General features: G+C 41.3%; 3 protein-coding genes across 6 annotated transcripts; 2 read left to right on the top strand and 1 right to left on the bottom strand.

Annotated features, from left to right (window-relative positions):
- Positions 1-2625: 2625 nt before the first annotated feature.
- On the top strand, positions 2626-9356 carry LOC110490156 (zinc finger, BED-type containing 4). The gene is made up of 2 exons (XM_021563366.3): positions 2626-3045; positions 4623-9356. Exon 2 carries the CDS (start codon positions 4812-4814, stop codon positions 8625-8627), a length of 3816 nt encoding a protein of 1271 aa, XP_021419041.3. The 5' UTR covers positions 2626-3045; positions 4623-4811; the 3' UTR covers positions 8628-9356.
- A 261-nt stretch (positions 9357-9617) lies between these two features.
- Positions 9618-17762, bottom strand: alg12 (ALG12 alpha-1,6-mannosyltransferase). Of its 3 annotated transcripts, none has more exons than XR_016486726.1 (9): positions 17570-17762; positions 17011-17143; positions 16638-16811; positions 11953-12147; positions 11615-11718; positions 11156-11377; positions 10776-10945; positions 10469-10544; positions 9618-10377 (listed from the first exon to the last, which is right to left on the bottom strand). XR_016486726.1 is itself a non-coding variant. In XM_090200230.1 (9 exons), the coding sequence occupies exons 1-9, from the start codon at positions 17756-17758 to the stop codon at positions 10137-10139; spliced, it is 1506 nt and encodes a 501-aa protein (XP_090056356.1). In that variant the 5' UTR covers positions 17759-17762; the 3' UTR covers positions 9618-10136. The 3 variants fall into 3 exon arrangements, 2 of the variants coding, with proteins under 2 accessions (XP_090056356.1, XP_090056357.1); XM_090200230.1 differs by having other exon boundaries at positions 11156-11380; positions 11616-11718; XM_090200231.1 differs by lacking the exon at positions 11156-11377 and having other exon boundaries at positions 10776-10884.
- A 64-nt stretch (positions 17763-17826) lies between these two features.
- Positions 17827-23997, top strand: creld2 (CRELD disulfide isomerase 2). 2 transcript variants are annotated; one of them, XM_021563368.3, is made up of 11 exons: positions 17874-18275; positions 18686-18768; positions 18980-19090; positions 19321-19412; positions 19501-19677; positions 19839-19937; positions 20048-20131; positions 20305-20400; positions 23041-23181; positions 23409-23480; positions 23685-23997. In XM_021563368.3, exons 1-11 carry the CDS (start codon positions 18144-18146, stop codon positions 23741-23743), a joined length of 1146 nt encoding a protein of 381 aa, XP_021419043.3. In that variant the 5' UTR covers positions 17874-18143; the 3' UTR covers positions 23744-23997. The 2 variants fall into 2 exon arrangements, with proteins under 2 accessions (XP_021419044.3, XP_021419043.3); XM_021563369.3 differs by lacking the exon at positions 23409-23480 and having other exon boundaries at positions 17827-18275.
- Positions 23998-25396: the final 1399 nt, after the last annotated feature.

Genomic DNA, 25396 nt, shown 5'->3' with positions numbered 1-25396 from the left:
CCATACGCTGGTCCTGTTCTATTTCATGTCCATGTTTCATTACATATTCACTCCCTGTACCTGCTTCTCGTCTCCAGCGATGATCCTTACAGAATGTTGACACCAGTAAAGGAAGCATCAGGGATTTTTTTTTTTACGACCTGCATTCCATGGCTTCTCTACAGACAAAGGAATTCTCCGGTTGGAACGTTATTGAAGATTTATGATAAAAACATCCTAACGATTGATTCTATACGTAGTTTGAAATGTTTCTAAGACCTGTAATATAACTTTTTAAAGTTTTTGTCCGACGTTATGCTGGAACTGCACGAGCGTTTGGATTTGTGTACCTAACGCCCTAACAAAAGTAGCTACTTGGACATAAATAATGGACATTATCGAACAAATCAAACATTTATTGTGGAACTAGGATTCCTGGGAGTGCATTCTGATGAAGATCATCAAAGGTAAGGGAATAGTTATAATGTTATTTCTGATTTCTGTTGACTCTAATTTTATTTGTTTTCTGAGTGCCGTTCTCAGATTATTGCATGGTTTGCTTTTTCCGGAAGTTTAAAAAAAAAATCAGACACAGCGGTTGCATTAAGGAGAGGTATATCTATAATTCCATGTGTATAACTTGTATTTTCATCTACATTTATGATGAGTATTTCTGTTGAATCAATGTGGCTATGCAAAATCACTGGATGTTTTTGGAACTAGTGAACGTAACGCGCCAATGTAAACTCAGATTTTTTATATAAATATGAACTTTATCAAACAAAACATACATGTATTGTGTAACATTAAGTCCTATGAATGTCATATGTCAGTGATTAATTGTATCTCTATTTGTGCTTTTTGTGACTCCTCTCTTTGGCTGGAAAAATGGCTGTGTTTTTCTGTGAGTTGGTGGTGACCTAACATAATCGTTTGTGGTGCTTTCGCTGTAAAGCCTATTTGAAATCGGACACTGTGGAGGGATTAACAACAAGATTACCTTTAAAACAGTATAAAATACATGTATGTTTGAGGAATTTTAATTATGAGATTTCTGTTGTTTTGAATTTGGCGCCCTGCACTTTCACTGGCTGTTGTCATATTGATCCCGTTAACGGGATTGCACCCATAAGAAGTTTTTAAGAGTTGTTGAGAGACTGACTGCATCACTTCTTATTTTTATAAGAAACATTAATGTATTGAAAATTCCAAATTGTTTGCATAGTGAACTTACACACAGCTCTGATGCACACACTTACCCCACCAGACATGCCTCCAGGGGTCTTTTCACAGTCCCCAAATCCAGAACAAATTCAAGATAGTATAAAGTATTATATAGAGCCATTATTGCATGGAACTCCCTTCCATCTCATATTGCTCAAATGAACAGCAAACCTGGTTTAAAAAAAGTGAGGCAACACCTCACAACGCCTCTTCCCTATTTTACCTAGATATTTTGTGTGTACGTATTAATATGTAGGCTGTGTTTCGTTTTTAAATGTATGTAGTTCTGTCCTTGAGCTGTTTTTGTCTATTAATGTTCTGTAATATGTCATGTTTATTGTTTTGTGTGAACCCCAGGAAAAGTAGCTGCTGCCTTCGCAACAGCTAATGGGGATCATAATAAAAACAAAAATACTTCTGAGCCAGCTGTTGCCTCTCTTGTGTGAGATATTATGGAGGAACCATGAGCTCACGTGGGAAAGCATGCTCACGCGAGAGAGGGAATGCCCACTTACACAGACAGGAAACTTTCAAAAATGTTCAATGGTTAACAAACGGCCACACTCTAAAAATGAGGGGTTCAACAAGGGTTCTTCAGAACCATAGGGTTCTTGGCACTTAAATTTGTCCCCAAAAGGTTCTTCCAAGAACCCATAGGAACAGGTTATTCCAAGAACCCATTGTTGTTGGGGTTCATTGAGGAACCTCATTAGTTCTCGCAGGAACCTAACTGCCCAACTGAAACATTTGGATTTGAAAGGACAGCAGGTGCAGGCACTTAACTGAAAAATGTAAAGATCTCCTCAATTTAAGGTTTGTCCCTGGTATCTAAATTCCTATTGTTTTATGATGATACCCTCTATCTTTTCATATTTGTGCAAATCTTTCTAAAACAGAAAATGGACACAATTCAATGGATATCAATCAACAGAGGTAAGAATATGTAGGCTATAAGAATATGTTGAAGGCTAGCTGTATTGAGTGCAGATGACTGAACTGCTCACCTTTGTCTGTAGGTATACAGATGAGGAGGCATACAAAGGTATGTCTATTGGTATTGGAATGTTATGCAGATCAAGTTTAGTAAACTAGCCACCATCCTTTACCCCATCTTCCCCTTCATGTGAAGCCTCAAAGCAAGCATGAGGATTTACATACATGTAGCCTAGTAATTTGTTCAAAGTTTGGTCTGTGTTAAAATTCACATTTGATTTGAGTTTCATGCTGGCTGAGACAGTGTCTAAATTTAGACTCACTCCACACATAGTAACATTTAGATTTCACATTGTTCTCAGACAGCAAGCCTTTTATAACAATTTGTTTTGCCTGTGCTTATAGAAGTTAAGTGTTCATATGCATAAGTGTCGAGTTTTGTTGTGTAAATCATTTGCCCAACGTGATGGTTTCAGTGCCCCTGTGAGAGACCCTTCAGGTCAAGAAACCCCGTTGTTAAGGTTAAAATGTAAGAGCAGTGATAACAGGAGGAAAACAAACAACACCGTTGGTAAAATTGATTAGTGTCTGTGTATTGGCGACGGCATATGCACACAATGTTAATAATGCACAATGACGTCTGTCAAGAAGTAATTCACGTTTTGATCTATTAAGAAGTGTTGTTATACCGACGAATGTTTCGTATTTTATTGTCCCTGCCGCCATATTGGAAAACCCTTCCACCCAGTGACATCATAAAGCGTGTTCCTTCCGTCCGATGCTGTGTGGACCTGATTCAACTGAATGTGAACTGCTAGGAGACAAAGCAATGAAGTAATCCCCCCCCGGATCAATCAAATGTGTCGTATTTAACTGTTTAGTAACTGAAACATAAACCACGATTTCAAGGTATGTATGCTATCTTGGTCTAATATGATTTCCAGGAGTCTATTTTTTTCTCTCTCCAAATAACGTCGTGAGTAATGTTCTGGGCTGATTCGGTTGGTCCGTCTGTTCCATTACCAGGGCACGATCTGGTTCTGTCTCACCAGGCAGGTTATGCCCTGTGTGGTTTAGCTTGCTGGCACGACCAGGGTCTGTACTGTATCGGACACTGTCGCCAATTAATAAATAGGCTGCTTCATGTATGTAGTTGAAAGGCTAGTCGGTTTGTGAAATTATGGTTTCAGATTTCTGTTTTAGAAACCCGTGTGTGTGGTATATTGTTTGTTTTTGTGTAGCTAGGTTTAATGTGATACCTAGTTAGCCTCTTGACACTAACATTGTTATTAACTTGGCTGGCTAGCTAGGTTAGTTAGCATTTGGCATTACCTAAATGGGCTCCAAATTATGAGTAGAGTTTGAAATAGCTACTATTTTAAGGCAAATCAATGTGTCACCTTAATCCTGGATGTTGCTCGTTAGCTAACTACCCGGAAAAGTAGTAGCCAGCTTGCTAACGTTGGATCAGGAAATAAGGCTACTGTAGCTAGCTAGCTTTCACGCTAACCAGCTAGTTAGCTATCCAACTGGATAACGTTCAAGCTAGAAAACGAGTATGATACTGCGGTAGCTATTTTGTCTAGATTCCAGACATAAATATGGTCCGATCACCTGTAAAATCGAATTATGTCTAGTTGCTACAATCTTGGTGGAACATTTGTTGTGGTTTGCTGGTGGCTGAATGAATAACGATTAATTCCCCATTTGTTTCTTGTTCTGGGTTAGTTAATTTTAATGAACACTCAATGTGCAATAAGCAGTTTTATTTGTAGGCTAATTATAAAGGCATTGTTGCTAATAAAATAAAGTTGACTTACTGTGGCAACCATGAAACTGATTATTAATTTGATAACCAATAACAATGTATTGTGATCTAGGCTATATTTCAATCATACATTGGGAAATTATACTCGTGAAATAATTACATTAAATTATCATCATACCTACTTTGAATATGAATAAAATGTCACAATTTAATGTCAGATTATACATTTTGTCATAGAGGGGGCTTAAACGACCCCAAAGTTAAAATCATTGCTGGAAGCAATGCGCACCAACATTGAAACCCATTTAAATTAAAATGTTTTAGGTGGGGTACCACCTAAATAATGGTAGGCTAGTATCACTCTACATTCCTCAAACTCAACTCTGGACCTCAAAGCCCATTCCACTGCATTTTTGTTGTTCCTCTCTAATCAGGGACTGTTTTAGACTTGGGACACCAGGTGGGTGCAATTAATTATCAGGTAGAACAGAACCAGTAGGCTTCGGAGCTCGTAGGGTAAGAGTTGAATACCCCTGCTCTACACTGGCGTACTGCTAAGCATGTCTAATATATAATATAACCTAACACATCTGTTAAGGGTAATGTGAGGTCCGTTGGGTTGCCGCCTGACTTGTTAAACAGTTTCTAGTCTGTCAACTTGTTTTTATCTGCTATTTGCTGAAATATTGATGTTTATTGAATTTCTCTCTCATTCCAGATCCTACTAAAAAAGGTGGAAACTTTGACACATTTGTAAATGGAGAAAATGGACTACAAGCTTGCTCCTTCTGAACTGGACAAACAGACTGAAACGTTGGTGTGAGAAATGTTCTTACACCCATGACTCATTAACTTTTGTCAAGCTGCATCAGAATTTCATTTTTTCGCAGAACTTTGGTCAGCTAACATGGATGGAGAGGAAGACCTCTCTCTTAAGAGTGAAGAAGATGTAGTAGATTCAGAAACTAATGGCATAGAAAACAAGAAAAGAGAGGCGAAAGGAACATGTCTAAAAATTGAGGGGCAAGATGGCTACGTGTTTAAATCATACAGCATTGCCCCCCATGACACTGCAGATGCAAAGGCCTCCTGTCCATCTAAAACACTGGCTAAAGACTCTTCCCCTGTGGCTTCAATTCACGAGGAGGAACCAGACAATTTATCTATTTCTCAGGTTGATGGACAATTTAAAATGAATGGGTCTGTCAATGAAACAGGTGAGGCGTGTGACAAACCTAATTCTCTTAGGCCTACTTCTCCAGCCATTTCAAACAAAAGCCTAAATCTAAACACTGAGGTCAAGATAGAAAATGACACATCTGAACATATTGAGGAAGAGGATCCAAATAGTATGGAGGAGGGGACCCAAGAGGATGAAAGGTTATCATATGATAGTTCTGTAGGCCCCTTTGTTACTAGAGACAATACAGATGATTACAGTAGTATGCTTAGTGGGTACACAAGCACTCTTTATGATGTTGCGATGGATGCTGTCACTCAAAGCCTATTGTCATCCATGAGAAGTCCCGCTAATGCTAATCCCAGGAAGAAATCCCCTGCCTGGAACCATTTCTGCATATCTCCACGTGATAGTACCAAAGCAATCTGTATGTACTGTATGAAAGAGTTCAGTCGAGGTAAGAACGAGAAGGACCTCAGTACAAGTTGTTTAATGCGGCACGTACGAAGGGCTCACCCCACTGTGCTTTTACAAGATGGCGACCTCTCCTCAAATACTCTGACTGCTTCTGCTGCCTCATCGGTAATATCCCCCTCAAATAACGGAAGCCTGGCAGCTAGCATTACTACTCCCGCCGCACGAAAGAACTCCTCACCGTCCACCTCTTCAGCAGAGGGCTCTGATATATCATCATCCAAAGAAGTGTTACCAAAACTCGAACCAAAACTAGAACAGGGTGCCAAAAACGACACTGGCACAGTCTCATCCTTACATTCCAACAACAACCATGAAGAAGCGATGGATGGAGGTGGGTCTGAGCGCCTCGCTGCAACTCCTAAAAACTCAAGTTCTCGTAGAAGATCAGCTGTGTGGAAGCATTTCTACCTGTCACCTGCTGACAGTTCCAAAGCAGTGTGTATACACTGCATGAATGAATTTAGCAGGGGTAAAAATGGAAAGGACTTGGGCACTAGCTGTCTGATTCGCCATATGTGGAGAGCCCACAGAGAAATTGTCATTGAAGAAAATGGACAGGGCTCCAACATCCCACCACCATATACAAACCCACCAACGCTATTGTCTCGCTCTCAGCTGCATCAGGACTCAGTAGTGGACATTAAAAAAGAATCCCTCTTCGCTCCATCCTCCCCAGAAACAATATCTGACGAAGTGCCCCATAACGAAGATGAAAGCATGGATGTGAAGGAGTCTAACACAATAAACCAATTGGAACAGGATTCCTCCCTCAATCTGTACTTTGGACTTCGAGATGAGGATGTTCCTTTACCTTCCTCACCGTGCGATCTGTCCCTTGAGGGCTCAGGCCTGAAAGAGGATCCGGCAAGTTCAATCTTCCAACAAAACAAAAAAATAATGAAACGGGTGAAATCCGAAGTGTGGCACCATTTCATCGTCTCTCCAGGGGATCAGCTTAAAGCCCTCTGTCGATACTGCCCCTGTGTCATCAGCCGGGGGAAACGGGGCGACTTCGGAACCAGCTGTTTGATGAGGCATCTAATGAGAAGGCACCCTGATGTCCTCAAAAACCAAAAAAGTACAAATGATAAGGACTCCTCACCTCATCCCTACGCTATTCTTTCTGCCGCTGAGGCTGTTCCAGCCAAACTGACTAACAGCCCCGCTAAAGAGAAAAAGCCACATAACTCTGTGTTCAGTAAAAAGACATCAAAGTTGTGGAATCATTTTTCTATTTCCCCTTCCGATCCCACTAAGGTGGTTTGTTTGCACTGTAGCCGCACAATAAGTCGGGGCAAAAAGACGACAAACCTCGGAACTAGTTGTTTATTTAGGCACATGCAGAGATTTCATGGAAATGTTCTTGAAAGTAACAGTACTATCTCAGGTGATGTGCCGTCTGCTGAAATTCACGTTAAACACGAACTCATGGACACTTCTGTGTATGACGAAAACTGTGAAAGATTTGATGACTACCATCCGGTTGCCAAAAAAATCACCAAACTCGTTGCCGAAATGCTTGCACTGGATCTTCAGCCATCAGCCCTAGTAGAGAACACTGGTTTGAACCGACTACTGGAGTACCTTCAACCTCAATATTCTCTACCCTCCTCTTCATATTTCACCAGCATTGCCATACCAGACATGTATGAGAGGGTGAAGGAGGTTGTTCTCACACACCTGAAAGAGGCTGAGAGTGGTATCGTCCATTTCACAACAAGCATCTGGGTCACTAGCCAGACTCGGGAATTTCTGACTCTTACTGCCCACTGGGTTTCATACGAATCATGTGTTAGACCTCAGGGCGAGGACTTTCACTGCTCTGCTCTCCTCAGTGTGTCACAGATAGACTGTGACCATGACATGCTCAATATACAGAAGCAGCTCGAATACTTCTGGGACACCTGGATCAGCTCCTTAGGGCTGAAGAAAGGATTTACTGTAACCGACAACAATGCCATTGCAAACGTCCTGGAGGACAACGACCATGTCATCGTGCAATGCTTTGGACACACCATAGACCTAATTGTGAGCGAAGCCATAAAGAGTCAGAGGATGGTTCAGAACCTTCTCAGCATCGCTCGGAAGATCTGTGAGCGAGTGTATCGCTCAGACAAAGCAAAGGAAAAGTTGGCTGAACTGCAGAAGGTTTACCAGTTACCTGAAAATTGCCTCATCCAGGACGTTCCCTCAAAATGGAGGACATCCTTCTTCATGCTTGAACGTCTGGTGGAACAAAAGAAAGCGGTCGACGAGATGTCGATAGAGTGCAACTTCAGGGAAATGATCAGTTGCGACCAATGGGAAGTGATGCAGTCGGTGTGCAATGCGTTGAAGCCCTTCGAAGTGGCCTGCAGGGAGATGAGCAATCGCACTGCTACTCTGGGTCAAGTCATACCACTGATACATATCCTCAACCGAAAGATAGACATGCTCTTCGACGAGACGATGGGCATCGACAACATGCTCAAGTCTCTGAAGGAAGCGATGGTGAGTAGGATGTCATCAACCCTACGCAACCCCAGGTACACTTGGGCGACAATGTTGGACCCGCGGTACAAGGCTTCCTTGTTCACGGAGGAAGAGGCGGAGCAATGCAAACAAGACCTCATCAGTGAACTTCAGGTGTCCCTTTCTACCTCAATTGAGACAAAGCCTTCACTATCCAACGGATGTGGTGGAGAGGTCCCAGCGTCATCAAATGGCTCTCCCTCAAACAACAAGGACAACCTCTGGGCACTCATGGATGACATCAGACACAAGATAAAACAGGAGGACAAGCCAAAATCATCAGAGCTGGCAGTGCTGGAATACTTGGAGGAGGACATACTTGATCAAAGCTGTGATCCACTGGACTATTGGAACCTGAAGAAGTTACTGTGGCCTGACCTTGCCAAAGTTGCTGTCCGCTACGTGGGCTGCCCTCCCAGCATTGTCCCAGCAGAGATTCTGTTCAGCACAGCCAGTGTGAACTGCACTCTGAATCAGCCCATGCCATTACTAGAAAACATGGAGGGGCTGCTCTTTCTAAAGGTCAACCTACCGTTAATTTATTATCAGCACTGATTAAAACCATTGCTTATGAGGAGCTCCTTATCAAGGTCCAATTCATAGAACTGTGAAATGACCCTTTTAGATTCAGGGGTAACTAAAGGAGAATAGATATACCGAGGTTCATTTTCAAAACATGAGTGCATTTGGAATTGTTAATTGTGTACTACTACTGTTGAAACACTTTAGAACTTGCATCAGTCAGCAACTCAGTGACGTGTCAGGGAGGGAGGGGTGTATTTAGCAGTAGGGGTTGTGAATATTTGTTCCTGTCTTTTTTTCAATGTCAAAGTTGTCTTCTCTCTCCTTGTGCCTTATCCAAAACTAATTCAGGTCAAAATGCTGTAAATACTTGCGCAAATCAAGTCTGTCAATTTAAATGGCTTAATTTTAGAAACAATGCTGGGTTTTTTTTCTAAATGAACACATGGCCCAAAAATAAATGCTGTGACTTAAAGATGTTAAGGTTTGTTATTTAATTATTTCATTGTGAATTTGTGGCTCATGGTACTGTTGATTTAGAAATTGCTTTAACTTGCTGAAATATTTAATATTGCGCAAGATATTGCCATTTCAGAAGCAATTTGTTTGAAAATGTCTATAGCACAATTTTAAGCTTATTTAAGGGATTAAATTATGGGTTGTCAAGTAATGTACATATGTATAAATAATGATTTCTGAACTTAATTTGATAAACATGGAACCATGCAAATTGTCATTTGTAAATAAAGGTTTCTTATGTAATCCTTTGTTCCTGGTTTTGTATACAGAATTGACCTGTTCGGTAGTGGACATTGTAGCAAAAAATGTTCTTACTAGAAAAGTTCAGGCACCACCTGCCAGTTTCACATAGTATTCTCCCTACAAAACATGACCCAGACATCCCACTGTCATGGGGAACAGTCACCAGGGAATGTTTAAATGTAACCTTTCTGTAAACAGTGGTCTCTAGAAACATGTAATAGTGCCTCAAGTACTTCCTTGTAAGTCAACACACAGGACAAGTTTCCTCTTCAGTTTTATTCCAAAGCTCACAACAAGCAGTTTTGTTCTTATAGGAAACCATAAACACATTAAAATGGATCAATAGCATAATGAGATCTTTGAACTTATTTCAGAAAAATAAATGCAGTTTTGAAGGATGGCAGTTATTGAACTGGGGTTATCTGACCACTTTGTTTGAAGGAAGTGTTAGACAGTAAACCAGTTACCTGGTTTGGTGGAGTAAAATTGGATAAGTATATTGTATTGGATCATTTTCAGTTGAAGTAATGAAAGGCCTATATACACACTTTCTTTGCATGTGAATGTTTATCTAAGTTGGCCTTGCCAGACACATTCTAGTAATTTCCATATTAAAAATAAAGCAGGTGATCCTTTCGGCATACCCTACCAATACCTGGCTCCAAACAACTTATAGCCCAAAAGAGTGATCTGTTTTCAATACACTGCAATTTAGTTTTGGTTATTTACAATTTGGTCATAAGAAAAAACTAAATCCTGAAAAACGACATCCCTGTCAGTTCAACTGGGATGCTCAGGGTCGGGTACTCTTTCTAGCAACACCAGTTTGTCTTCCAGGTTTATACTGAAGAAAGGAAACCGAAAGGCATTCAACAACATGTTGCTGTAACCTTGGATGAAGGCCAAAGGCATGTGGGAGTCTTTGAGTAGTGCTATCTGAGTGGCATTGGCCTCCATCAGAACATGGGAGTAGGTCTTCATATCAGGGTGTCCAGGGCCAACGTCTTCTCTCTTGTCATACCTGACAATAGAACACAAAGCTGAATCCTTAGAATGCCTTTAGAAGGTTGGAAACAGTTATATTCCAGAATAGAATACCTAGTGAAACTAACCTCCAGTTTCTGTTCAGTTCTAAGAAACGTGACACTCCAGTTTGGGCAGCAAATACATCAATATGAACAGAGACATCTGAGGAGAAGCAATTGATTACATACAGCCTTTAATCAGTGTTTCTGCAACCATGATACTTCCCTTACTGTCTGATATTTTTTTTAAAGTGGGTAAACACTGATAGCAGCGAGTAAATTAACGCTCCCTACTATACATAATACATTTTTCCGTAAAAGGTGGTGAAAAGTTCACTAAAAATAAGAAAGGTGTGTAAACACCGTTTACCCTCCACTACATCACTGCTCTTACCTGATGTAGATGGCACTAGTTTATGTAGTACCTGCACCCCCCTGCCTCCAGGGTAGTTGTGATGGGACACGTACAGAGATATGCTGGAGTATGCAGCATTTGTCACCAACTGGCCAACCACGATTAAGGAGCCAAGTTTATACATCCAAGATTTGTGGTAGTTGTTCAGACTGTAGGACCGAGAATTAAAAGGTTCAACATTATTAAATAATGTGGTTTCTCTGTCCACACTTAAAGTATGTCCCCCGAAAGACAATTGAACTGTGACTCCATCCTGAAGGCCAAAAATGTCAATAAGCTTCTACCATGTTTTTTCAACATTATACTAAACCTCCCTAAACAGACAACACTCATGCCAATAACAGCCTCTCTCTCCTTACATGAAGGAGCAGCCCCGTGCAGCCACTATATTCAGCACAGGGAAGGTGTAGAGGATAAAGCGTAGCTCCTTATGGGGCAGGAAAGAGTAGAGCAGGATAAATCCTACAGTCGGCAGCAGCAGGGTGCGCGTCCGTCTGTCCAGCAGGCCTAGGGGGATGAACAGAACTGCGCAGCCCAGGGCACGGGGTAGAGCAGAGTAGAAGTACCACAGAAAGGGGGAGGTTTACTGGGGGAGAAAGTCAAGGAAAGATAGCAAGTTGTTTTCAGATCAAAAGTGGGATCTCCGTGATGAGTGGAAAATGACCCCATTACTTTCGGAATATTATCACAAACATTGATACTGACTCAGAATCGATCAAGGAGAAGCAGGTGTCAAGCTGCGTTGCATGATTTAATTAGTTGACTGTGGGCATTATTGTTAGGGGTTTATAACAAGCATTTAGTGAAGTGAAGGATATTCCCCAGTTGGAGCTCTTGTTCAGGATGGTGTTGTACCAGAGTACCTGGCCCTCGGGCCAAAGCAGCTTATTCCAGAAGAATGAGTCAATGCAGACAGTCAAAGCTGAAAGAGAGAAGATAAAATTAGACGTTCATCTAAAGAGCACATATATTTATGACACTTCTAATCCTGAAAAACTACAGGGTATGTATGCATTTGTTCCAGGCAAGCTACAGCACACCCGACTCATCTAACTACTATAGCCTAGCCAGCTGTGTTAGTGCTGGGCTGGAGCAAAAGCCTGCACACTCTGTAGTTATCCAGGACCATAATTAGTGTTGCTGATAACAGATTTACCTAGTGACAGAGCACCTGCAGGAATGGCATAGTAGAACAGTTGAAGGATCCCCAGCCTCCTGCTCAGTAGTGACATGAGCAGCATAAGACCCAGGTAGAGACACAGTTCTGATCTAAACACTATGATGACGAGCGCAGAGAGACAGATGAAGGACCCATACCTCTGCCCCATCCATGCAGTGAACGCCAACAGAACTAGGAAGAAAACAGAACAGACCATTTAACTGCATAAGATAATCATCAGTGAAACTGCTCGAAGAAAGGACTTAAAACAGACTATATACACAAAATTATGTGGACACCCCTTTAAAATGAGTGGATTCAGCCATTTCAGCCACATCCATTGCTGAAAGGTATATAAAAATCAAGCACACAGCCATGCAATTTCCATAGACAAACATTGGCAGTAGAATTGCCTTACTGAAGAGCTCAGTGACTTTCAATGTGGTACCGTCACAAGACGCCAGCTTCCAACAAGTTAGTTAATCAACTTATGCCCTGCTAAAGCTGCTCTGGTCAACTGTTAGTGCTGTTATTGTGAAGTGGAAACGTCTAGGAGCAACAAACAGGTCAGCAGCGAAGTGGTAGGCCACACTAGCTCACAGAACGGGACCGCCGAGTGCTGAAGCACTTTTTAAAAAATTTGGCCTGTCCTCACTAAAGAGTTCCAAACTGCTTCTGGAGGCAACGTCTGCACAGTAACTTTGTCGGGAGCTTCATGAAATGGGTTTCCCTGGCCGAGCAGCCGCACACAAGCCTAAGAGCACCATGTGCAATGCCAAGCGTCGGCTGGAGTGGTGTAAAGCTTGCCGCCATTGGACCCTGGAGCAGTGGAAATGTGATCTTCAGAGTGATGAATCATACTTCACCATCTGGCAGTCCAACGGACGAATCTGGGTTTGGCGGATGCCAGGAGAACGCTACCTGCCCCAATGCATAGTGCCAACTGTAAAGTTTGATGGAGGAGGAATAATGGACTGGGGCTCTTATTCATGTTTCTGGCTGGGCCCTTTGTTCCCATGTAGGGAATTCTTAACACTACAGCATACAAGGACATTCTAGATGATTCTGGGCTTCCAACAGTTTGGGGAAGGTCCTTTTGTTTCAGCATGACAATGCCCCTGTGCACAAAGCGGGATCAATACAGAAATGGTTTGTCGAGATCGGTGTGGAAGAACTTAACTGGCCTGCAGAGCCCTGACCTCAACCCTATCGAACACTTTGGGATGAATTGGAACACCAACTGCGAGCCAGGCCTAGTCGCACAACATCAGTCCCCTACTTCACTAATGCTCTTATGGCTGAATAGAAGTCCCCGCAGCAATGTCCCAACATTTAGTGAAAAGCCTTCCCAGAAGAGTGGAGGCTATTAAAGCAGCAAAGGGGGGAACCAACTCCTTATTAACACCCATGATTTTGGAAAAAGGTGTTCAATGAGCAGTTGTCCACATACTTTTGGTCATGTAGTGTATTTTAAAGGTGCTGCACCTAGAATTGTTCACCAATAGCATGTGTAAGCTAGGTTAATTGCAACAGCACTAGGCTCCAGTCAAAACAAATCTGCCCCCTCACCCCAATCCATTTTCATGTAACATGGGAGACTCGCAATTGAGCCTTACTTTCAGTTTTGGTCCTCCAGCTTTAAACAGCTGTACAAATTGTATTTTTTGTTATCAAAAATATATTTCACATTGATTTAAATGGTACAATGATTCCCTACAATATGCCGTGCTTGTTTCCTCACTGAAATTGAGAAAACAGTGTAGAATTGTAGCAACCAGGAAATGGCAGAGTAATTTTTACATTTGGCACTTGATCCAATATCCACTACATAACATAGCCAAAGTCAAAACAGCTCTCCCATTTTGACAACAGGTGCCACTCGGCAGGAGAAAGCAATAGGCAAATATCACAGCCAATCACAATGCTGCGGGTAAGTAATACTGTGAAACACCATCATTCCACTATTACTGGATATATTATGGACATGATCTGAAATTACAATGGAAAAAATCCTTTCTGTAGCACCTTTAACACATTGGCGGACATTTTTATTAGAGGTCGACCGATTATGATTTTTCAACGCCGATACCGATTATTGGAGGACCAAAAAAAGCCGATACCGATTAATCGGGCAATTTTTTAAAATGTATTTGTAATAATGACAATTACAACAATACTGAATGAACACTTATTTTAACTTAATTTAATACATCAATAAAATCAATTTAGCCTCAAATAAATAATGAAACATGTTCAATTTGGTTTAAATAATGCAAAAACAAAGCGTTGGAGAAGAAGGTAAAAGTGCAATATGTGCCATGTAAAAAAGCTAACGTTTAAGTTCCTTGCTCAGAACATGAGAACATATGAAAGCTGGTGGTTCCTTTTAACATGAGTCTTCAATATTCCCAAGTAAAAAGTTTTAGGTTGTAGTTATTATAGGACTATTTTTCTCTATACCATTTGTATTTAAGTAACCTTTGACTATTGGATCCTGGCTGGCTGTATCACCGCCTGGTACGGCAACTGCTCCGCCCACAACCGTAAGACTCTCCAGAGGGTAGTGAGGTCTGCACAACGCATCACCGGGGGCAAACTACCTGCCCTCCAGGACACCTACACCACCCGATGTTACAGGAAGGCCATAAAGATCATCAAGGACATCAACCACCCGAGCCACTGCCTGTTCACCCCGCTATCATCCAGATGGCGAGGTCAGTACAGGTGCATCAAAGCTGGGACCGAGAGACTGAAAAACAGCTTCTATCTCAAGGCCATCAGACTGTTAAACAGCCACCACTAACATTGAGTGGCTGCTGCCAACACACTGACACTGACTCAACTCCAGCCACTTTAATAATGGGAATTGATGGGAAATTATATAAATATATCACTAGCCACTTTAAACAATGCTACCTTATATAATGTTACTTACCCTACATTATTCATCTCATATGCATACGTATATACTGTACTCTATATCATCGACTGCATCCTTTTGTAATACATGTATCACTAGCCACTTTAACTATGCCACTTTGTTTACATACTCACCTCATGTATATACTGTACTCGATACCATCTACTGTATCCTGCCTATGCTGCTCTGTACCATCACTCATTCATATATCCTTATGTACATATTCTTTATCCCCTTACACTGTGTATAAGACAGTAGTTTTAGAATTGTTAGTTAGATTACTTGTTGGTTATTACTGCATTGTCGGAATTAGAAGCACAAGCATTTCGCTACACTCGCATTAACATCTGCTAACCATGTGTATGTGACAAATACAATTTGATTTGATTTGATCTTATAGGCACTTTAGTATTGTCAGTGTAACAGTATAGCTTCCGTCCCTCTCCTCGCTCCTGGGCTTGAACCAGGAACACAACGACAACAGCCACCCTCGAAGCAGCAGAGCAAGGGGAATAACTACTCCAAGTCTCAGAGTGAGTGATGTTTGAAACGCTATTAGCGCGCTCCCCGCTAACTAGCTAGCCATTTCACATTGGTTACACCAGCCTCATCTCAGGAGTTGATAGGCTTGAAGTCATAAACAGTAGAGCTGCTGGCAAAACACACGAAAGTGCTGTTTGAATGAATGCTTACGAGCCTGCTGTTGCCTACCACAGCTCAGTCAGACTGCTCTATCAAATCATAGACTAAATTATAACATAATAACACACAGAAATACGAGCCTTGGGTCATTAATATGGTCAAATCCGGAAACTATCATCTCGAAAACAAGACATTTATTCTTTCAGTGAAATACGGAACCGTTCCCTATTTTATCTAACGGGTGGCATCCATAAGTCTAAATATTCCTGTTACATTGCACAACCTTCAATGCCATGTCATAATAACGTAAAATTCTGGCAAATTAGGCGGCACAAACTGTTGCATATACACTGACTCTGCGTGCAATGAACGCAAGAGAAGTGACACAATTTCACCTGGTTAATATTGCCTGCTAACCCGGATATCTTTTAGCTAAATATGCAGGTTTTAAAAGATATACTTCTGTGTATTGATTTAAAAAAAGGCATTGATGTTTATGGTTAGGTACACATTGGAGCAACGATACGCACCGCATCAATGATATGCAACGCAGGACACGCTAGATAAACTAGTAATATCATCAGCCGTGTGTAGTGATTATGATTGATTGATTGATTGCTTTTTATAAGATACGTTTAATGCTAGCTTTCAACTTACCTTGGCTTACTGCATTCGCGTAACAGGCTGTCTCCTTGTGGAGTGCAATGTAATCAGGTGGTTATAGCATTGGACTAGTTAACTGTAAGGTTGCAAGATTGAATCCCCCGAGCTGACAAGGTAAAAATCTGTCATTCTGCCCCTGAACAAGGCAGTTAACCCACCGTTCCTAGGCCGTCATTGAAAATAAGAATGTGTTCTTAACTGACTTGCCTAGTTAAATAAAGGTGTTAAAAAAATACAAATAAAAATCAGTGTCCAAAAATACAGATTTCCGATTGTTATGAAAACTTGAAATTGGCCCTAATTAAAATCGGCCATTCCGATTAATCGGTCGACATCTATAATACAAATTAAGAGTTTAACCTACACGAGGCTTCTCCAACAGTATTTTCATCAAAATGTTCATCCAATAAATTTGTATACTATAGTCATGTCTTTAATATATATCAGTGTCTCTTACCTATTGGCAGTGCAAATACATTGGGGAGGGGTCTCGTGCTGTAGAACATGAGATGGAACTGTGAGGCGCAGGTGAGACAGAACAGTCCCGCAACTGTCGACCCGAACTGCCTCCGAACCTCCCTCTGCATGCTCCATAGAGCTAATGTCACACACACTCCCAGGCAACCTCGCACTGGATAGCAAAAAAGGTACACATCAATACATTTGAGTAAGTGGACTGATTTGTGTCAGACCTGTCAAGCTGTACTTGATTTAGTTTGTCTGGCACTATGGAAACAATTGAGTAGTCCCAAAAGAGAAAAATATATTGAACCCAGGTCTTCTCTATTGCACTGCTGTTATGGATATCATATAATAGTAGCAGGACTTACCCATCAGTTGTGTGTAGAATTTAGAAGCATCCAGTAGTGACAGCAGGTAGAACAATGGGGAGCATACCGTTGATATGAACACAGCACCAAGGAATGTCCGTGGCACCACACCAGGGAATTCATGGTGGTCATACTGGTGAGACAGTAGGAAGATAGTCAACATAAGCAATGGAGTTCTGGCATTTACATTTTTTTTTAACTAGGCAAGTCAGTTAATTACAAGTTCTTATTTACAATGATGGCCTACCCCGGCCAAACCCGGACGACGCCGTGCCAATTGCGCGCTGCCCTATGAGACTACCAACCACAGCCGGATGTGATGCAGCCTGGATTCGAACTAGGTACTGCAGTGTCTTAGAACACCCGGGAGCCTAAACTATTTGTCATTGTTTAGGGGGGCACAAAATGACTTAATGTTGTAGAACGCTTTATCAAGAAATAGTGTAACACTGTCAACAAGCATTTGCACCATGCATGTGTAAAGAAGATTAATGTTAGCTAACTTTTAGCTAGCTACCGTTAACGTTAGTTGGCTGTTGTATGCGTAGGTCTGTCTTACCTTTTCAAAATCAAGTCTGTGATAAAGAATATCATGCACTGCTTGTAAGTTGAAACTCTCTTCAACTTTTGTAAAAGGACAAATAAACAAATGTAATAGAGCCACCGAAATGAGTACAAACAACAGTGATTTCCCAGACGCAGCCCTCTTCTCTGCCATGACGTGAACGCACATAGGAAGTTGACGCATGCGCAAGAATATGGAAATATTAATTTATTTTTCCACGTGGGAAGAATGAAGACCGGTGTCCCGCGCGTGGCAGAATGTCATTGGTACTTATAGTGATTGACGGGCAAAATGGCAAATCACGACAAGCCACACTCGTACCAAGAGCCTGTCCGGAAAAAAGTAGCTATTTTTTTTCTACCTGCATGTACATAATACTTTCGAATGCTTTGCATAGATAACGCTAGCTAACTTCCAATGAATTGTTTTATATGTGGCTGGACGCTGTGCTGCATGTTTTTAGGGATAGGAAGTTTGCTGGCAAGTGGCTAAGGTATAACGTTAGCTATGATGTGAAACTTCGAGTCATTCAACTGCTATCCATCTAACGTTACTGTAGTTAGCCAGAATGCTATCGTTCCGTCAATTATTGTGGCTATTTTTTAACCTAGCTTTTATTTTACTATCACAATGCACCCATGCAAAAGACTTAAAAAGCTCATGTCATACCTGCAAACAGATAGCTGATAACTTCATTAAGGTAAGTTTGAAATGTTGTTCTGTGCATAATTTGCCTTGGCTAGCTTGGCAGTACTATCAATTGGTCTGATTCAAACCACAATCAGTTGATGTGCTTTTATTTACCAGTGGGCAACCAATGATGGTGTATTGTGCTTGAAATGCGTTAATGTAACTAAGCCCTCCTGTTCTGACCTTGATGTAGGCTATGTAATATGACTGAACATCATAACACCAGTATACTAGTGAGTCAATTAACATTAGACCAGTTTATAATGTGGGAGTCAGACCAAATAACTAGCTAACATATGTGTGCTCTTTACACCCAGATTACCAGACACAGTGCTGTAGTACATTTTCACCATTGATGAAATGACTGCCATAATATTTGTGGTTAGCTAGTCTTCATCCTCACACTACTTGTACCAACAGGGATTGGACCAAACAAAAAAGCAGAACTTTGGTGGAGGAAACACCGCTTGGGAGGAGAGGGCACTTTCCAAATATGAGACGAGGTAAGATTCCTATACACCACTCATCACACAAACGATTCCTCCTAATGCTGGACTGTTGCTGTGCTTATCACACATCTGTTTGCTCTGATCAGTGATTGCTAAACCTATTTGTCATGCTGACCAAGACCACGTATTCTCTGTTGACCCAGTGGCACAATAGAAGCTGATTTCTCTGTCTCCTCTTCCCTTTCCCTCCTCCCCCTCTCCTCAGTGAGATCCGCCTAGTTGAGATTCTGGAGAATCTGTGTGAGAGCAGCAGCTTTGACTGTAACCACATGGTAGAGGAGCATGAGGACCACTTTGAGACCTGGTGGTTCAAGAGGTGAGTACTTGACCTGAGTGATCAGCTAAAACACGAGGGCAGCACATGTCCCATGAGCGCAAAACCCCTTACTTACTTACTTAGGCGTTTTACTTCTCCTGGAGCATAGGCCATTGACATCAGATTTCATGACTCCTTATCACACTATATTTGTCCTTGTAGAATATCTGAACTTCCAGGCTACAAGTCAATGGTGTATTGTGATTTGACATCTCGCTCTTCCAATCCAGGCAAAAGAAGCATCCTGATCTGTATAAGTGGTTCTGCATTGATACCATCAATGTGTGCTGTTTGAATGGAACATTTGGCCCAGATTGCAATGGTAAATACGTACTCCTCCAACACCACATTTATTTGACTAATACCAACCAGCCATGGGTGAATGAGAATCATCTGTTTCCTTCTGACAGCCTGTGTGGGGGGTTCCGAGAGGCCTTGCCATGGCAACGGTGTGTGTGACGGTGATGGAACACGAGGGGGTAATGGCAGGTGCAACTGTGACCATGGTTACAAGGGGGAGTTCTGTCTGGATTGCATCGACGGATACTTCAATGAAATTAGGAACGACACGTTTTCACTATGCACAGGTAATTGGTTTATTATATTTGCATGTTATTTTTTAACAATGGTTTACACAAATCCATTCCTTTCAGATCTAAGCAATGTGCCTAGGGGACAGGCTAGGGGTGTATTTGGAGCAGTGCATGCATCTCAGACCACCTTTCCCACTCAATCCCATACACTACAGAGTGCCACTCCTCCTGCAAGACCTGCACTGGTCTAACCAATGAGGACTGTGAGAAGTGCAAGACTGGCTGGGGGGAGGATGACGAGGGGGCCTGTCTTGGTGAGAGAGACATTTTTATACTTTTCTGTGGCATAAGTACTTTCCCTGTTATGAATTTGACATCAAGATCAAATTCACTTTTCCTGTTGCTTCTCATTGTGTGACACTAGATGTGAACGAGTGCTTGAACGACCCTCCTCTCTGCAAAGAGGATCAGTACTGTCTGAACACAGATGGCTCCTTCTCCTGTAAAGGTACTGTAAAGCTGGTTTACTACTTAGTGAGAGGACCATATTTACTATATTGTTGGATGCATACAGCTATTGTATTAGGGACTGAAAATATAAATATGTATACTGACTAAGCTATTTGTAATAAACTTTAAACAAGTATTAACATTTGAACTCTGTGTTCTCCTCTCTGGTAGGCTGTGACAAGGTGTGTTCAGGCTGTACTGAGGCAGGGCCTGATAAGTGCCAGAGCTGTGCTCCTGGGTACCAGGACACAGAGGGCACCTGCACAGGTAGGGAGTCATGGTTAACTGCGTTCGTGAAGTGTGTCTGAAAGTGGGCTTTGCAAAACAATTGGGAGGATCAACACGAAGTGTATCGAAAAAGTAACCGCTTGCTTGCTGCTTCTTTGTAGCATTTTAGCTAAGCCTAACCCCTTTCCTAACCTAAACCTCATTCTCCTAAAGTGCCACGTTACTTTTCCTGACATACCTAACCGGCTTTGCTAAAATGCTACAAGGAAGCAGTCACGCGAAAGTCTTGAGACCAATCTCACCGCTTTTTTTCACGCAATGCCCACTATGTCACATTCCACATATGCAGTTACCCACACTTGGAGCTAGGACATCTCACCTTACATTATGGCCCTGAAGTATCTTCCTTTCCTCTCTCCCTCCCTTCATCACTTCTTTGTAATTTTATTCATTATTTCATCCTTTCTTCCTTCTTTCCCTCCTTGATGTTGCCACCTTCAGTTGTCCAGCCTGTGTACCCTGTTGGCCAGTAACAGAGAGGCAATAGTCTTGGACATAGAGTAACTCGTCCACAATGGAGGTTTGTCCATAGTCTGGACACTACCTTAAAGGCAGGACGATACAGTACATTACCACTCGCAATGCTTTCCCTACATTTCTCTACATGCTAAATCTAGATCCATGTTTTAACTGTCAGATACTTTGCTTAAATATACTTTTTATGCTTTAAAGATGCACTATGCTGAAATTGCTCCGCCATTTCTTGGTTGCTGAAATTCTATTTGTTTGCCTAATTTCAGTTTGTGACATGTCAGGCAAGTATAGTGTAGAGAATCATTGTACCATCTAAACTGCTGTGAAATATCTTTTCCATAACCAAAAATATTGTATTTTCAGCTGTTTGAAGCTGGTGTACAAAACCGAAAGTAAAATACTTAAAAACAGGAAGCATAGAAATAAGACCCATGGAACAGATCTACCGCTTCATAGACTTGCTTCCAATGAGAGTGACAGATCTGTAACTCACATTTCTATGTGAATTTGGTCGGGTCACCCAAAAAGTAACATATTGTATCTTTTAATGAAATGGGAATGACATGGATGTTGTTGAATGCTTATTGACATGCTCATAACTCCTTGGCAGTCTGTGACATTTAAGATGAGGGAGGACGATTGTTTGTTTTATGAGCATGGCCTTATTTCTATTACAGCATATTGGATGACTGTCATTGGTATTTTATTCACCCAGCCCAATGTAACATCGCTAGGTTTAGGCTACTACATAATACTCAAATTTAGCAAACAAGACTTTCTTTTAGACAACTTCAGGTATATGTATCCCCATTCCGTTCGCTTCCGTTTTAAATGTTTTTCAACAGAATTGCCGGAATTAATATTTTCATAACACTTAGCACATAGCACTTTCATAGCAGCCACATACAAACAGCATGATAGTTTTGTGCTTTGTATCGCATCTACGTACTCTCCTCCTCACTTTTTCACTTGTGGACTTCAGTGCAAAACACATCAGCTGTTAGTGACCAGGCGGAAGAAACTTTCCAAGCAGCACCTTCATATCATAACTGCTACACACAGCCTACATTGTCACCATATTAGCGAACATCATTTCCAAAACATTAGTAAATCTGCTACAATCATGCAGTTCAGCAGTTGCACCGGCGGGTCCTGGTGGCATTAAATTACTAAAACTTAAAGCTTACCTTGACTTGGAAGAGTTCCAGTGTTGGATAGCCATAGCTAGCTAATTAACCTAGCATCCCTCTGTTTCAGTGTAAGCTATACTAGCTAGCTGCATTCGCCAGCAAAGTGAAAATGAAAGAAATACAACTATATATAGCTAGCTCTTGTTTCTCCTTAATTTTTCAAGAAATTAATTTGTTCAAAACTGTTCTTCTATTGTCTTTCTATCTTTGAGTCAACTACTCACCACTTTTTATGCACTGCAGTGCTAGCTAGCTGTAGCGTATGCTTTCAGTACTAGATTCATTCTCTGATCCTTTGATTGGATGGACATGTCAGTTCATGCTGCAAGAGCTCCGATAGGTTGGAGGACGTCCTCTGGAAGTTGCCTTAATTACTGTGCAAGTCTTTGGAATTGGTTGAGAACCATGAGCCTCCTAAGTTTTGTATTGAAGTCCGTGTACTCAGAGGTGGACGGAAACCAGCTGACCTCCGGCTACACCATCGTGCTACCCTACAGAGTGCTGTTGGGGCTACTGTAGACCTTTATTTCAAAACAGTCTGTTTTAATCAATTATTTGGTGACGTGATTATATTTTGTATAGTTTTATGTAAAAAGGATAACTTGTTTTAATGTTTCACTTTTTTATGAAATTCACTGAGGATGTTGCTGTTTGTTACTATACAAATACTTTTCCAACTGCTGATGTAAAAGGGCTTTATAAAACCTCTGTCTGAACCTCATCTCCAAAACAAATGTTTCTGGAAATTGAAAAAAAATGACCATATTTTCCCATTGCCGAACATACAATTATAAAACTTCAGGAGCTATTTTGAATACATTCTTGGTTATAGAGTCATGAAATTAGTACACTGAGGGAATGTAATTATTTTAATAAATGTAACAACATTTTAAAAATCATTGTCAGAAAGTCATTAGACAGTGCTGAAAACCAATTTGATGGTTGATCTGTTTAGATGTGAACGAGTGTGAGCAGCCTGACGCTGTGTGTACTGCGGGAAACCAGGAGTGTGTGAACAACAAAGGAAGCTACATCTGTATCTGTGCCAGCGGGTACGAGGAACAGGAGGGAGTCTGCGTCACAATACCTGAGCCAGGTAATCAATAATAACAGTCTTGACTAGTTGATTTATGAATTTAAAATGCATTTTATACATGACAACACACTTTAATTGAGTGTCGTTAGTTATCTTGTGTTATTGTTTCATGTAACTGCATTCTGCATAATAAGTCATGTTGACCACAACCATGAATTAAATCCAAATCAGGTTAAGGTCACTGTAGTTACTACTACAGTAACAGTATACTCTCTGAAATACTGCAGGTGCAGTTGTATCAGATGACTCTTGGTTCTCTTGGTTGACACTGTATTTGACATCAGTGCATGATCAAGCAAGTATGTGTTTGACGTTTTTCTCAAATTCTATGTCCACAATGAGGTCATTCCTTTTGCAGCGTACGCTATACATAAAGACAAAATAAACACCACAAGGAAAGGATATTGTGTTGCCTTGTACAGTATATGAGTTGAGGGGTGTGGGACTTCCAGCGTTGGTCAGTTATTTTCAAGTGCTTGTGGTTTTGTCTTTGTTACCTTCAGAGGAGAATGAGGAGGCGGCTGACACAGTGAAACGTCCAGAAGAGCACGTGGACCTTTGACCTCAGGAAAAGAACCAATTGGAACAAACCAGGAAGAGCATTTGGAGTAAATGTATTAGGTCGTTGTGACCTGTGAGACTACACCCCTATAGCTCACAGCATCAAAATATCCTGAGGCCACTACTTTTAAATAACTACATGGCAGTTATTGAACACTTGACATGCATACTGCACTCTTCAGACTTTTATACCTGTGGATTATGGATGGACAGCCAACAGAATGGCTGACAAAATAAAGGTTCAACCCCCAAGTACTCTGGTTCTTGTTTTTTTTATTCATGCAGGATTTTAACGTAATTCAAATAAAGTTTTTGAGAACAGAAATGATGGTGCATAGGTCAGATTATGGATCTTTCTGGATTAGCAGTGCCTAAAACATCCTCTTGGGGGCAGTCAATGCAATTCAAATACTGTTGTAGTTTTCAAAATTGAACTCAGAGTGGCACCCTAACCACATAGAATAAATCTCAAATCAGCTGTTAGTTGGATGAATCGGCAGAATGAAACGTACTGTTTTGTTTGAGATTAAATGGATCAAATGTGGTATTATTTTAGGGTTAGGCAATTGAAAAGATTGACGACCATGTCTTGTGGCTGAACTAGTGAAATGTGTATGTTTTAGTATGAACCTGATCCTAAATCAACTGTTGTCTGCTCCTGATCAAAGGCCGCATATCATATCCAACTAACCTGCTTCTCACCCTCCTAAGGAATGACAAATTGTTATGACTGTTTTTGCAGCCTTAGAGCTGGATGAGGAGCCAGTCGAAACCTGTCCTGGCTGGTGCTTTCCACAAAAAAAAGACCCCCCCCCCCCCCCCCCATTCACACACTGTTATTGCCCACATTTCCTCTCTGTGGTACTTTTCCAGTGTTTCATCTGCTCAAAACCACAATGTGCCAAAAGTGAGATGAGATTTTAGTTCACAAGAAACCTCAATGATATTCCCCATCTGTATGCATAATGGTTTTGTTTTTTGCACCCAGATGCAAGATGTTATGTCAGCATTGTAAAATTAGATGGGCCAAGATCTCCCTACATATGCTATATAAATGTAATTCAGGATTGTATAGATAAGTGGTGTATAGATGATGCCCTAATATTGCTCGGAAATACAAGGAAAGCTCCACTTGCAACACTCCACCGACTCAACAGTATATTGCAGTCAGTGAGGAAAGTATGCATTCGTGTCACAACAGGTTGCTGTGGATACTTAGTGATGCCATGAGTATAGTCCTTCAACTTTGCTCTTCCAGCATTTCTCTCTCTGTCTCTCTCTCTCAAGATCGGAAACAGAAACAACAATACTGTGAAGATTGACATGGATGTCTTTGCAGCTGACTTTCCCAGAACAAGGCACTTCAAAAGGAACTAGTACACTCCATTCAGATGTTTTTATTAGCCTGCAATCTAACCCTTTTGTGGAGTAAATCCCTGCCTGAACTGTCAAATAGCCTCAGAAGTCCACAAGTGTGTGTGTGTTGGTTGAAGAGCTGCTAGGCTCTCTTCCACCTCTCTGTTGTGGTTGTGTGCTGCCAGTAAAGGCCAGCTGTGGTTCACATGGTCTGGTTCTCCTCAGGGTGACCACAAGGACAGGGAGTACAGACTGACTTCCCAAGGTATGATGAAATTGGGAGAATGAGATGGAGATG

The sequence above is a fragment of the Oncorhynchus mykiss genome, chromosome 15, assembly GCF_057628025.1.
Source record: "Oncorhynchus mykiss isolate SJ-2025 chromosome 15, ASM5762802v1, whole genome shotgun sequence".
In the NCBI taxonomy this organism is placed as follows: Eukaryota; Metazoa; Chordata; class Actinopteri; order Salmoniformes; family Salmonidae; genus Oncorhynchus; species Oncorhynchus mykiss.
The sequence above is the reverse complement of the archived record's forward strand: the minus strand, read 5'-3'. Positions and strand labels throughout refer to the sequence as shown.

Coding starts and splice junctions, on each gene's coding strand:
- alg12 (XM_090200230.1), bottom strand. CDS start 17,758: ATGCGTCAACTTCCTATGTGCGTTCACGTCATGGCAGAGAAGAGGGCT. Junction 11,381..11,615: donor AACAAGAGCTCCAACTGGGG/AATATCCTTCAC, acceptor TCTCCCCCAGTA/AACCTCCCCCTTTCTGTGGT. Junction 10,946..11,155: donor GCACGGGGCTGCTCCTTCAT/GTAAGGAGAGAG, acceptor TCGGTCCTACAG/TCTGAACAACTACCACAAAT.
- LOC110490156 (XM_021563366.3), top strand. CDS start 4,812: ATGGATGGAGAGGAAGACCTCTCTCTTAAGAGTGAAGAAGATGTAGTA.
- creld2 (XM_021563368.3), top strand. CDS start 18,144: ATGCTATCGTTCCGTCAATTATTGTGGCTATTTTTTAACCTAGCTTTT. Junction 18,276..18,685: donor TAGCTGATAACTTCATTAAG/GTAAGTTTGAAA, acceptor TTGTACCAACAG/GGATTGGACCAAACAAAAAA. Junction 19,091..19,320: donor GAGACCTGGTGGTTCAAGAG/GTGAGTACTTGA, acceptor CTTCCAATCCAG/GCAAAAGAAGCATCCTGATC.